This window comes from Elaeis guineensis, chromosome 10 (genome assembly GCF_000442705.2).
Source record: "Elaeis guineensis isolate ETL-2024a chromosome 10, EG11, whole genome shotgun sequence".
NCBI classification, from domain to species: domain Eukaryota; kingdom Viridiplantae; phylum Streptophyta; class Magnoliopsida; order Arecales; family Arecaceae; genus Elaeis; species Elaeis guineensis.
This window is the reverse complement of record NC_026002.2, coordinates 36,068,166-36,082,055: the sequence shown is the minus strand read 5'-3', so window position 1 is coordinate 36,082,055 and position 13,890 is coordinate 36,068,166. Positions and strand designations below refer to the sequence as shown.

Below are 13,890 nucleotides of genomic sequence, written 5' to 3'. Positions count from 1 at the left end.
AGTTCAAGCAGAAGGATCCAAGATGCCTAATTTTCTCTAAATTTCATAAAATTTATTTTCATTTAGTGCTTTAATGAAAATATCAGCAAATTATTTTTCAGTATTTATATATTCAAGTGTTATATCATTATTTTGAACACATTCTCTTATGAAATGATGTCTAATTTCAATATATTTTGACTTAGAATGTTGGATTGGATTTTTAGTCAAATTAATGGCACTAATGTTACACATCTTATGGGGATATTTTTAAGTTCAATACCAAAATCTATGAGTTATTATTTAATTTACAGGATTTGAGTACAGCAACTTCTAACTGTAATGTACTCGACCTCAATCATAGACAATGCTATTGAATTTTGCTTCTTGCTAAATCAAGAGATCAAATTCACTCCTAAAAATTAGCAAATTTCACTAGTACTTTTTCTATCTAGTCTACATCCAGCAAAGTTTGCATCTGAGTAACCTATTAAGTCCATAGAAGATTGCTTTGAGAATCAAAGTCCTACGTTTTGTATTCTTTTTAAGTATTTAAAATTTTTTTTAACAATATTTAAGAGAGATTTCTTAGGATTTGACTGATATCTAGCACACATGCATACACTGAACATTATATCAGGTCTACTACAGTAAGATATAATAAAGAGCCCATCATGCCTCTATAGAGCTTTGATTCAACATTCTTGCCATGTTCATCTTTATCTAATTTACAGAAAGAGGTAATAGGTGTACTTATAATTTTTGAGCTCTTCATTTCAAATTTCTTTAATAGTTCTTTTATGTACTTACTTTGGGTGATGGAGATTTCTTCCTTCATTTGCTTGATCTGGAGTCTGAGAAAAAAGATGAGTTCTCCCATCATGCTCATCTCGAACTCTCTCTACATGAGCTTGACAAATTTTTGGCACAATACTTCATTAATAGACCCAAATATAATATCATCAATATATATCTGTATGACTAGAATTTTTTCATCTTTTCTTTTTATAAAAAGAGTTGCATCAACCTTTTTTCTTGAAAAATTATTTTCTAGTAAGAATTTACTTAATCTTTTATACCAAGCCCTAGGAGCTTGTTTTAAGCCATATAATGCTTTGTTTAACTTAAATATATGATCTAAAAATTTATGATTTTCAAAACCTGAAGGTTGCTCTACATATACTTCTTTAGCAATGTAATTATTTAAAAAAATACTTTTAACATTTATTTTAAATAATTTAAAGTTCATAAAACAAGCAAAAGCAAGCAGTATTCTTATGGCTTCTAGTCTGACAACAAGAGTAAAAATTTCATCAAAATCAATTCTTTCTTATTGATTATATCCTTTAGCAACTAATCTTACTTTATTTCTGATGACATTTTTATCTTCATCTAATTTATTCCTATATATCCATTTTGTTCCTATTATGGGATGATTTTTAGGTCTAGCAACAAGTGTCCATACATTATTTCTTTCAAATTGATTTAGCTCTTCTTGCATGGCAATTATCCAATTATGGTCTTTTTCAACTTCATCTATTATTTTAGGTTCTAGGTGTGAAACAAAAGCTACATAGTTACATACATCTCTAAAAGAAGATCTAGTTCTTACTCCTTGTATCGGATCTTCAATAATTAATTCTTTGGGGTAATTATGGACATACCTCTATTTTTTTGAAAGATTACCTGTGTCTTGATGTTGTTCTTAAATATTCTGATCATTGATGCTTTCATCTTCATGTTTTTCTTCCAATTGATCCTTGTTTTGCTCATTTGAGTCATTGATGGTGAGCTCTTTCATTCCATCTTCTATGATATCTGTATCATCAGCATTCTCTCTCTTCTTTGATGAAAGATCATTAGCTTCATCAAAAACTAGATGAATTGACTATTTTACTACTAGTATTCTTTTATTAAACACTTTAAAAGCTTTGCTTGAAGTGGAATAGCCAAGAAAGATAGTTTCATCAGATTTAGCATCAAATTTACTTAAGCTATCTTTGCCATTATTTAAAATAAAACACCGACAACCAAAAATATAAAAATATTCTATATTAAGTTTTTTTATCTTTTCATAATTCATAAGATATTTTTTTTAAAATTAATTTTATAAAGCACGGTTTAAGATGTAACATGCTGTGTTAATTGCCTCTACCCAAAAATACTTTGGGAGTTTGCTTTCACATAGCATGGTGCGGACCATTTCTTCTAGAGTTCTATTTTTTCTCTCCACTACTCTATTTTGTTGTGGTATTCTAGGTACTAAAAAATTATGATCTATATCTTTTTCATCACAAAATTATTAAAATCTTTATTTTCAAATTCAGTGCTATGGTCACTACGAATAGAAATAATTGGTAAACCTTTTTCATTTGAAATCTTTCCACAAAACTTAAAAAATGCTGAAAATGCTTCATCTTTAGATGCTAAAAACAAAACTCAAGTGAAATATGAAAAATCATCAATAATTACAAAACTATATCTTTTACCTCCCAGACTAGTTATTCTTGTAGGACCAAATAAATTCATATGTAGGAGTTCTAAAGGTTTAGAAGTTGAAACAACGTTCTTAGATTTAAAAAAAATTCTTGTTTGTTTACCTAATTGACATGCATCATCAATTTTATCTTTGTCTAAATTAATTTTTGGTAAGTCAAAAATCAAATCTTTTTTAATGATTTTAAAAAGTGTGTGCATACTAATATGTGCAAGCCTACAGCGCCAAAGCCAACTAGTCTCATTGATTTTAGCATTCATGGCCATAAAACATTGCATATTTTGTATGAAAAGATTATCCAAATCAACCATGTACACATTGCCATGCCTATACCCAATGAATCTAGTGCTATCATCAAAAGGACTAGTTACAATGCACATAGATGATTCAAAAAACTACTTTATAACTTTTATCACATAATTGACTAATACTTAAAAGATTATTCTTGAGACCATCTACAAGAAATATATTTTCAATACAAGTAGAGGAAGTGATATCAATGTTATCAATACCAATGATCTTTCTTTTGCCATTATCTCCAAAGGTGACCATCCCTCCATTTTTAGCTTCCAATGTGATGAATTGAGATTTATCACCGGTCATGTGTCTTGAGCATCCACTATCAAGGCACCACTTTTATTTTATTGCTTGGGATGCAAGACACATCTGCACACATAAAGTCAAGTTTTAACTTAGGTACCCAAGCTAACTTAGATCCTTTAGGGTTAGTCACAATGGTTCCTTTTGAAATCTATATTTTCTTAATATTTTTATTAATAAATTTATTGGATAAACATATATAAGCTTTATGTCCTATCTTGTCACATTTAAAATAAGTAATATTTGATAATTTATTCATGGATGCATTAAAAAAAATATTTTTAAAAAAATTTTATTTTCTAAGAGTGTTATAGCTAGGTCCGACTTTATCAAATACAGCTTTTTGACTATCAATAATCATTTGAAGTTTATTTGAACTTAAAGTAAATCTATCAACTATAGGTTTCAACTTGGTTACCTCTTCTTTTAGATCTTGATTTTTTTTTACAAGGATTTTGTTCAAGCTTGAAATTTTATCTTTTTCTTTTAATAGAGATTGATTCTTTATTTTCAATTCTTTATTTTTGGTGTCAGCTTCTTCTTTTTCTTTAGCTAATACTTGATTTCTTAATTTCAGATTTTTATTTTTTACTCCTAATTTTTTTAGATCATCCAAAAGTTCATGAAAAACATCTTGTAGTTCTTCATAAGAAAATTTATTTTGAGTTTCAGGGGTTACCTCATTTTCATGTGCCATGAGGCACAGATTGGCTTCTTCATAAGATTTTTCATCTGTGGTGGAGTCATCACTATCGTTCCATATAGCCATCATAGTTTTTTTCTTTTTGAACTTCTTTTGACCTTTCCTGAGCTGGGGACAGTTCGATCTGAAGTGGTCCGACTTCTTGCATTTATAACAGATGATGGGCTGCTCTTTTTTCTTTTCTTTACTTGGCTCTCCCTTAGCTGGTGGTCTTCTCTTGGTCCCTTGTCTCCTTCTCATGAAATATCTGAATTTTCTGATGATTAGGGCTAAGTCCTCATCTTCTTCACTGTTCTTTGATTTCTCTGAATCTTCTTCTTCTTGAACTGTCGACTTGAGAGCGATTGTCTCCTTTCTTCTGGTCTCTTCCTTAGAATATTGCTTTATAATCAGCTCATGAGTCATGAGGGATCCAAGAAGCTCCTCCAAAGGTAGAGTGTTTAAATCCTTGGCTTCTTGAATTGCAGTGACTTTTACCTCCCACGATCTTGGTAAAGATTTGAGCACTTTTCTCACAAGATCACTATTAGAATAATATTTATCAAGATTTTTCAAACCGTTTATGATGTCAGTGAAATGGGTGAATATTTGAGTTATTGACTCTTCAACTTTCATTTTAAATAGTTCATAGTTGTGCACAAGCATATTGATTTTAGACTATTTTACTTGGTTTATACCTTCATATATAACTTTTAATCTATCCTAAATTTTTTTAGCTGAATTGCAAGTAGAAATATGGTTGAATTCATTTGCATTTAAAGCACAGTATAAGATATTCATGGCTTTAGCATTGAGCTGAGCTATTTTCTTAGCAAATTCATCCCATTCACCTTCAGGCTTAGGGAGAGACACACCATCAATCAATTTAATGGGTGTATGAGGTCTATTTACTATGACACTTCACATATCATAGTCAAGTATTTGAATAAAAATTCTCATCCGAGCTTTTCAATAGGTGTAGTTTGATCCATTAAAAAATGAAGGTCGGTTGGTGGATTGCCCCTCGGCTAGGGATATGCCAAATTGAGCTGCTATTGACCTTTAGCTCTTGATGGTTAAATCAAGCAAAGGCTAGAGCATCGGACGCTGATACCACTTATTACCTAGATATGGAGCCCAAGAGGGGGGATGAATTGGGTCTTTTTAAAATTTTTATGATTAGTGTACTCAAGTAATGTGCTATATTTGTTAAATGAAGTGAATTGATTGGCTATAAAAATAAAATTAATTACAAATGATAGATAAGCAAGTATAAAGTATAAAGAATAAGTAAAGAGATGCAAGCACAACAAACATAAAAGATTTATAGTGGTTTGGTACCAATCTTGCATCTACATCCACTCCCCAAATCTCTATTTAGAAATTCAATCCACTAAGAAGATTTCAAGAATACAACACGTCAGACAATCCCGATCCTTGCTATCCAAGCAAGAACACTTATTTTTTGGATACAAGCCAATCCTCAACACTTCGATTTCAGGTTCAGATCAACCTATCCGAGTTTTGAAACCTCTCAAAACTCAAAATCTAAAATACAATAGGAGAAAAAATAGTGTACAGAAATTTCAGTACAACAACCCCTTAAATGAGCACAATAAATGCACTACTTAAAGAGAAAAAGCTTTTACTGAACACCCTCAATAGATTTGCATACTTGATTGCAGCTGGAGAGTGGTTGGTGAACTGATTAATTGCTTCTTTCCTCTTTTTTAAGAATTTTTTGAACTTTCACAGATGTGAGCTTTGAATGCTTGAAACTTGTGATTTTTCACTTCAAGAGAGTATTTATAATCATCATTTACACTTAAAAATATCTTAGTATCGGTTAAGAACCGTTGGAGAGTGTTTAATGTGTATTAAATACATTAAAAATAGGCTAAAAACTAGTCGTTACGAAGCTTGCCCAGAATGAGATATCCTATGGGGCGCCCTACTAGCAATAGGACGTCCCATGGGACATCCCAATTTACTAGACAGAAGATGGGCTTTCTATTTTGATCTCAGGATCTCAGAAGTCATCCCACATGAGTCATCCCACTGCGTGGGTCATCCCACATGGATCGTCCCACTGCGTGCCATAAGTCAAAACAGTACGTGTCGGCTATCCAATGAAAGAGGGTGACCCAGATGGGTCGCTCCATTTTGTGCCAATCCAATTTTTCATGCATTTAAGGTCTGAAACTCTCCAAGACACTTTCAAATGCTTTCAAATCAATTCGATACTTTTAAAAGACTTCAAAAACTTCTTCAAGGATAAGAAACTCATTAGTAGTCTCCTCAAATAGTTTGTGATCATCAAAATCAATTCTTGAAGTAACAATATTGATCTTGATTATGATGAGATATTGGTGACATATTTCATTTGAATCAATAAAATTAGAGGTTTATTTTTACTACCTCTATCTGAGTATAATTTGAGATAATATTTTTGAATGTGAAGGTAGGCCTTGCATATTCTTTAGAATTTTATTTTAAGAAGTATGCGGCCATCACATGTCCGATCTGGTTGCTAGATTCGGGGCATGATAACTCTTGACTTGTCTTAACTAGTAAAGACTTATCTTAACATGAGAAGGAAGAGAATTAAAATTATTTTTTATGATTGAGAATCTCGAATGAATCCTATTTATAATTAGAGAGAGGGCACAACTTAATCAACACATCTCAAGTCCCCATACCCCAAAATCTAAATCCAAAGTATTCAGATAAGTTCCTTCAAGCAAAAGGATACCACCAAGGGTCAAGAGATGCGTCTGTTTCTTCCAAAGAAATAAATATACTTTGTTCGAGAGATTTCTTGTAGTAGAAAGACATTTATATGTCTTTCTCTTGCTAATAAGCATTCCAAGCCTTGCTATATAGCATATGACAAAGTCAAAGACCCATCTAATGGGCGTGAGAAGATAAGAAGGGGCGCCAAGCCTTTCTGCCTAAGGCAGAAGGACTCTTAGCGCCAACCATCAGTACAAAAAGACTGCTGCTCATGTCTCTTCGCATTAAATCCTGCTCCATGCTATCCAAGGGGCGTGAACTTGGTCAAAACAAATCTTTAGGTGAGGAAGGAAAAGAGAGAGAGCTTAGGATGTGCCACATGGGTTTGAGACTTAAAGTAGAAGGACTCCGATCCTTCTCCACACCAAAATAAAAACTTACACCCATAAAATATTGCGCCAACTATGGATAAGACCCAGGCATCTGGGACACTAGCTCATTAGCGTGTGGATAAATATGAGGAGGTGCCACATGGGTCTTAAATCCATATCAAAAGAACTCTATTCCTTCTCCATGCTAAAAAGAAATTGACGCTCTGCCTAATACTAGATAGAGTCCCAACCCTTTGGGACTCAATCATTTGTGTGGATGAGGCTTGAAGGCACCAATATTTGGCTGCCCCTCCATGACATGACCTAATCCAAGTCCTACTTAATTAGGTTAACCATATAAATAAGATTTTAAATTAAATTCAATTTGATTTAAGAGTTAGGATTAGCCACATGTGCTAGCATGCCAATTAGTAACCCAATTAGGATCCAACAATATATATGACATCTTGAATAATATATATTACTTCCTATATTTGTGTATGACATCCTGAATAATATATATAGCTTCTTAATATCTTATATCACTTTTTATGAATATATATAACATCCTGAACAATATATATGACTTCTTGTGCATATATATGACATCCTGAGTAATATATATGACTTCATATATCTTTATATGACATCCTGAATAATATATATGGCTTTCATACCTTATATGACTTCATGTCAATATATATGACATTCTGAATAATATATATTATTTCTGATAAATATATATATGATATCCTGAACAATATATATGGTTTCTTCATACTTTATATTACTTTTTGTGAATATTTATAATATCTTGAATAATATATATAATATTCTGAATAATATATATGATTTTTTATATCTTTATATGATATGCTATTTATTATTATGAATTCTTAATATTTTATATGACTTCTAATTGGTTATAATAACCAACGGGATATCATATAAAGATACATAAAGTTATATATATTATTCAATATATCGTATATATTTATAAGAAGTCATATATATTATTTATGATGTCATATATATTGATAGTAAGTCATATAAGATATCAAGAAGTCATATATATTGTTCAGGATGTTATATATATTTATAGGAAGTCATATATATTATTCAGAATATAATATATATTCACAGAAAATCATATAAGGTATTAAAAAATTATATATATTATTCAGAATGTCATATAAAAATACAGAAAGTCATATATATTGTTCATGATATCATATATATTCACAAGAAGTTATACAAGACATCAAGAAGTTATAATACTATTCTTTCTTTGTTCTATGGAGGAAAACGATATTTTCTTCAGCACAAATCTGACAAAAAAAAGTGAGCGATATTAAATACATGTTTCATTATTAATTACATTATGTGGTCTAATATGATTAGATGGTATACTTCACATCAATTTTGCGATACTGCATGCGGTGAATGAAGAATTAGTTTTTATAAATCTACTATTAGCTGGGCCTACCAAATTACTACATCCCAAGGAAATTCTTTGTGCACTGCTGATGGTGTAGAAAATTCAATGTGGAGCATACCGCTTTATATGATTGGTCCACGTAACCATCGCTTTTCAATATACATTTAATGCCTATAGTTTTACTTTTTTGTTTGAAAATTTTGAATGACGAAAATGCTCCTAATTTTTGAAAAAATTATGAAATCTTATATTCATATTATGACATCTTACGTGCAGAAAATCATAATTTTGACACAGGATATCATAATATGCCACAAAATATCATAATTTTTTTCAAATAGCAGGGGCATATTCGTCATTCAAAATTTTCAAACAAAAAAACAGAATCAAAGATATTAAATGTGTATTATAAAGTGGTTGGACAAAAATACCCCTTTTATATTATATCTTGGTCTATGTTATGATATCCTATGCCATATCATTACATTCTATATGTAGAAAGTCATAATTTGACACAGGATATAATATGCTACAGGATATCATAATTTTTTGAACCATATTATGACATTCTATATGTAGAAAATTATAATATATTATAAGAGATCATAATTTTTTCTAAAGAACAGAAATATTTTCGTCATACAAAATTTTTAAATAAAAAAATAAAATTATAAATATTAAATATATATTAAAAAAATAATAATTATATAAATTAATTATATAAAATAATATATTTTATGTTAAATTTTTTGTATCACTAATGATGTATAAAAAAAATTTCTCCAACATCGTGGTACTAAAAAGTCCATCTTCTTTCGCATAATATAATATCTCCCAACTTGAAGCGTGGAGCCACGTAGGTACCTGCCTTTCGTATTCACCGGCGGTATGGAGCAAACCGCGCCGTTTGTGTGCTCTCTCGATGGAGGCGCCGAGGAGTAGCGGCAAACGCGGGATTAGTTACCCACGAAGTGGCGCGCATTCCACCACAGCCTCAAAAACCCAAAAAAAAAAAAAAAAAGAAAAAATCGTGTTTTTTCGCTTCCAAGCCCCGCATAAATACGAATCCGTAACGACCGCGACTTTCGTTCCCCTCCGCCTCTATCCGCCGCCTCCACCCGCCGTCGCGGCCGCTGCATTGCCGTTCTCCAGGGTTTCTTATCGATGGGTGGGGAATCTAGGGTTTCCGATGAGGTCCTGGGGACCGTCGTCCCGATCGGCGTCTACTGGCTCTACTCGGGCGTCTATTGCCTCCTCCATCGCCTCGATCGTTTCCGGATGCACTCCCGGAAAGAGGAGGCCGCCAAGAACTCCATCTCCAAGGCCACCGTCGTTAGGGGGGTTCTCCTTCAGCAGTCGATCCAGGCCACCGTATCTCTTGCCCTCTTCGCGGTGAGCCCTCTCGGGTCTCTTCCTTTTTTCCTCGATTTTTTAGAGTTGTGACAGTTGGGTCTATATTGCTGACATGATATCTTTCTTTAATCAAAATATATTGTTGGTAGATTTTGTTGCTGGCATTCTCTCTGAGTGATGAGTCGTGCCAAAAGTTTTTTTTTTTTTTGGCTTCATTTGATTTATGCAGAATTTAGGGCTATTGATTATCTTATTTTCAAATGTTGTTCTTGTACGAGTTTGGATTCATTTTGATGACTTGCTGTTTTCTGTTTGGAAACTTTGATTTGATTAGGTTATGTTTAGTTATTTATTTATTTCTGTAGAAAGATTGTAAACTTGAGGTTTCTATTGATCTGTTTCCAAATTGGTCTGATTATATACTACTTCATGTCAGTGATAGTTTTTGTTAAAAATGTGGTTTGGTTTCGCAAGTTAGGGTTTTGAATTTGTGATGCATACTGATTGTGGATGGCTTTGGTGAGTGAGCTATTTAATCATACAAGTACTGGAGTTCCTTGATATAATTTGTTGACCTTTGTTTTTTGTTGTTGTTGTATTAAATATTTAGCTATCTCAGGGTGGGAACATGGAGCGAGAAGAAGACGTGAGAGTGGTTAAAATAATACTGAAGTTATTGACACTCGCCAAATTTGTAGCACATGGACCAATTAAACACATAACTGCATTATAAAATTGGATTGTTGTTATTTTTTGAAATGTCTCTGTATCTGTTTATCTAGCTTGCTAGTTTTCTCAGCAAACAAGATTGGTCAATATGTTTATGAGACTGATTGTTTAACTGTCTTCAACAGTATCCACAGATCCCTATAGCCTCAAAGGAGGCAGCTTTAGTGGGAGGAAAATTTAGACGATGCCAATTTTTTTGTTAACTTGTTTTTTTTTTCTTGTTTTGCTTCCTTGTTGATTATAATGTCTGATATTATGGGAAGGGTGTATAGCAAAACTGACAGATTCTTTTTTGATAAGAATTGTTAATTTAGTTTGAAAATTGAGAAGTATAAAAGATAGAAAGGAAAATAAATTAAGAACAACGTAAGAAAGATGAAATTTTGCTTGGGAAATCCATCAGAGGAAAGGAACTAACTTAGAATTTATCGGACTAAAATGTTCATAAACTGAAAGTATGTGAAGAAATTCAACTCTAAAACATTCTGAGTATAAATTTCCATTATATTAGATTCTCTGGGGCAAGCTAGTGCTGTTACTGAACCCTTTTCAACACTTTGTAGATAATATGAAATGCATCCAGAATAAATTTAAACTTACATTATTATGCGGAAATTTAAGCACCACTAGTTTAGCAAGACTTGCATCTGATATCAAGCTTGTGTAGGTTGCATTTGATGTACAATTCCACATGCTTGTGCCTCCTTTTCCTGCTTAATCTTAAGCATCTCCGCATTTGAGCATCTCATTTGTTACATACCCCATCGAAAACCTAATTTCTTAGTTCTTACTCTTACCTTCATCTTGGTTGTTCATGGGCACCTGATATTATCATGACGTGCATGATGTTTGTACTTGAATCAATTCAACTTCATATGTTTTATGCCAAAGTGCCCCCCTAATTCGCCAGCCGAAAAAGAGGAAAGAAACAGCAGTGCTATATCAGAATCATTCTTCATGCAGATAATCACTTTTTTCAGTTTCTTGAGCTCTGTTGTCCTGCAGTTGGTTCCTTCAGCTTTATTTTACGACCTAAGCTGTCTATAAACTTATTATGTGAACATGTATGCGCATTCCTTCTCTTCCTTCCTGATATTAGTCATCCATTCACTTGGCAGATACTCATGAGTGACATATGCATGTAAACTTTGGAGATAAATGCGCACACTGCACTCATCCAACATGTCTTTGTTGACATCCTCTTCATTATATGTTTTGTATGGAAATTATTTAATATTTATTTTGTGTATGTGTTGCGTGACTTAATGCTGGTAGCATGTCACATCTGATAATGTATGAGAAAAAGCTTGAAATTTATTACAAGTTTTAAACATTAAAAAACTATTATGGAAAAAGGTTGCTTAAACTATTCTGTTGCAGACATTGTACTTTGTATTAAGTTTGATGGATCTGCGGTATGCTTTCTGGGTATATATCTAGCAGTCTGTATCAACAATTTATCATTGCATTATAAGACAATTTCCATAAAATAATAGCTATGAGATGATTACTTCTCTGACCTTAACTCCCACCACACACTATGCAGTTTGCGGGCAACAAGACCGAGGACCAGCCAGTATCTGAAGGCTTTATTCTGGCTTACGCTGTGCAGTTCTTGGTTGCAATGCTTGTAATGGACACATGGCAGTACTTCATGCACCGTTACATGCACCACAATCAATTCCTCTACCGTCACATCCACTCCCAGCACCACCGTTTGGTTGTTCCCTACTCTTTTGGGGCCCTGTACAACCACCCAATTGAAGGGCTCCTCCTCGACACAGTTGGTGGTGCCTTGTCTTTTCTTGTATCTGGCATGTCAGCAAAGGTTTCTATCTTCTTCTTTTCCTTTGCAACAATCAAGACAGTTGATGACCATTGTGGTATTTGGCTCCCCGGCAACCCCTTACACTTGCTATTCAAGAACAACACAGCCTATCATGATATCCATCATCAGCTCTATGGCAGCAAGTACAACTTCTCCCAGCCCTTCTTTGTCATGTGGGACAAGATTCTTGGGACTTACATGCCATACACCATTGAGAGAAGAATGGATGGAGGCCTTGAAGCAAGACCAAGGAAGGTTGAGTAAGGGCAGTAGAGTAGATGAACGAGTATTCCTCGTGATGTATAGATTCTGGCAGTGTCTGATTTTGATACCCAAATTCCTCAGCAACGGCTTCACTACCAGCACACTCTTGTTGATCTGCCACTGTGGTTGCTGCTGTATCATCCATTAGAACCATTTGGGTTATCAATAAATGTTTTTCGCTGCTAGTCTCTTATACAAATTTTTGGTTCTTCAGCAGGAAGGAATGACAATATTTTGTTCTTTCTCGGTTGCCTGTCGGCCCTTCTCACTTGGGAATTTCTATATTTTTGTGGAGAAAATTTTTCCATCTGTTCCTGATATGTTAAACCGGAAATTTGGCTACTCTAACAGGCATTGTCAAGCTTTTCCTTCAGCTAATGTGTTTTGTAGTGTTTCCTATCTAGCTTTATTGCTTATTCTGAAGTTTGGGAGCTGGTTTCTCTTATGTTTGTTTATATGCATGTGGTTTTGGCTTTATCCGTCCTGTCCATAAGCGTTTAGGTTCTGTGCTTTTATTTATAAGTGATTGATGTGTCTCCCATGAAGTCCCTGTTTCAAGCATTCTTCCACCAGAAAGAAATAAAACCTGCAACGTGTCCTGTGACACCACTTGTTTAAATGCGCTGATCTGGCAGTGACAATTAACTTGGCTCTTTTACTAATTATCCTTTAATTAAAAGCAGATATCCCAGAAAGTCCAAATAAGCAAATGCGTAGGCAATGATAAAAGTAACGTCTGTCGGTCACAGTGAACCGTCTGACTTCCAAAACTTAAGTCGCTGGATTTGGTCAAACCATTTGCAGCAATCTTGCAAGGACAAAACAATATGTTACATGAAAACAATGTAATATAATAAAATTGCAATTGTTTGTGTCAAAGGGGCTCGAAAAAAAATTGCACCAGTGCTTTGAGTTACGAACAAAATATATTCACTGCTTCAAAACTTCGATACAAGTTGATATCAATGTATTCCTGAGACTGGATGATCCTCGTAAGCCCTTCAGATTAGGGTTTTTTTTTTTTTGGGTGCAGAAAAGCCCTTCAGATTAGTTAATACATGCCTTGGCACCAGACTTTCAGGTCCAGCGTAGTTTAAAGGCTGCTGTAGATCCTACCAAAATAAAACAGGGGTGATTTGCCAACCAAAAAAACATAAAAACAATTTTAGATGCCTTATGGTCAAATATTCCATATAAGTTCCCTTCGCATATTTTACATAAAATTATTTGCAGTATTTGTGATGAAATTTTAGGGACTACAAAGTATAAGCAACATTCTTGGCATTATTATGTGTACATTATTCTACATTAATGTTCTCATCTATGTTCATGTTCCCTTAGCTTCCATCGAGAATTCACCAATTCATTTTTTTTAGCTCTTGTTTTCTGTTTTTCCACACCAAATTCATCTCATTT

The 13,890-nt window shown here is 33.4% G+C and overlaps 1 protein-coding gene across 1 annotated transcript; it reads left to right on the top strand.

The window, feature by feature from the left end:
• Nucleotides 1-9,154: 9,154 nt before the first annotated feature.
• On the top strand, nt 9,155-12,919 carry LOC105032082 (sphinganine C4-monooxygenase 1). Its single transcript, XM_010906434.4, has 2 exons — nt 9,155-9,692; nt 11,929-12,919. Exons 1-2 carry the CDS (start codon nt 9,465-9,467, stop codon nt 12,472-12,474), a joined length of 774 nt encoding a protein of 257 aa, XP_010904736.1. The 5' UTR covers nt 9,155-9,464; the 3' UTR covers nt 12,475-12,919.
• The last annotated feature ends 971 nt before the right edge of the window (nt 12,920-13,890 follow it).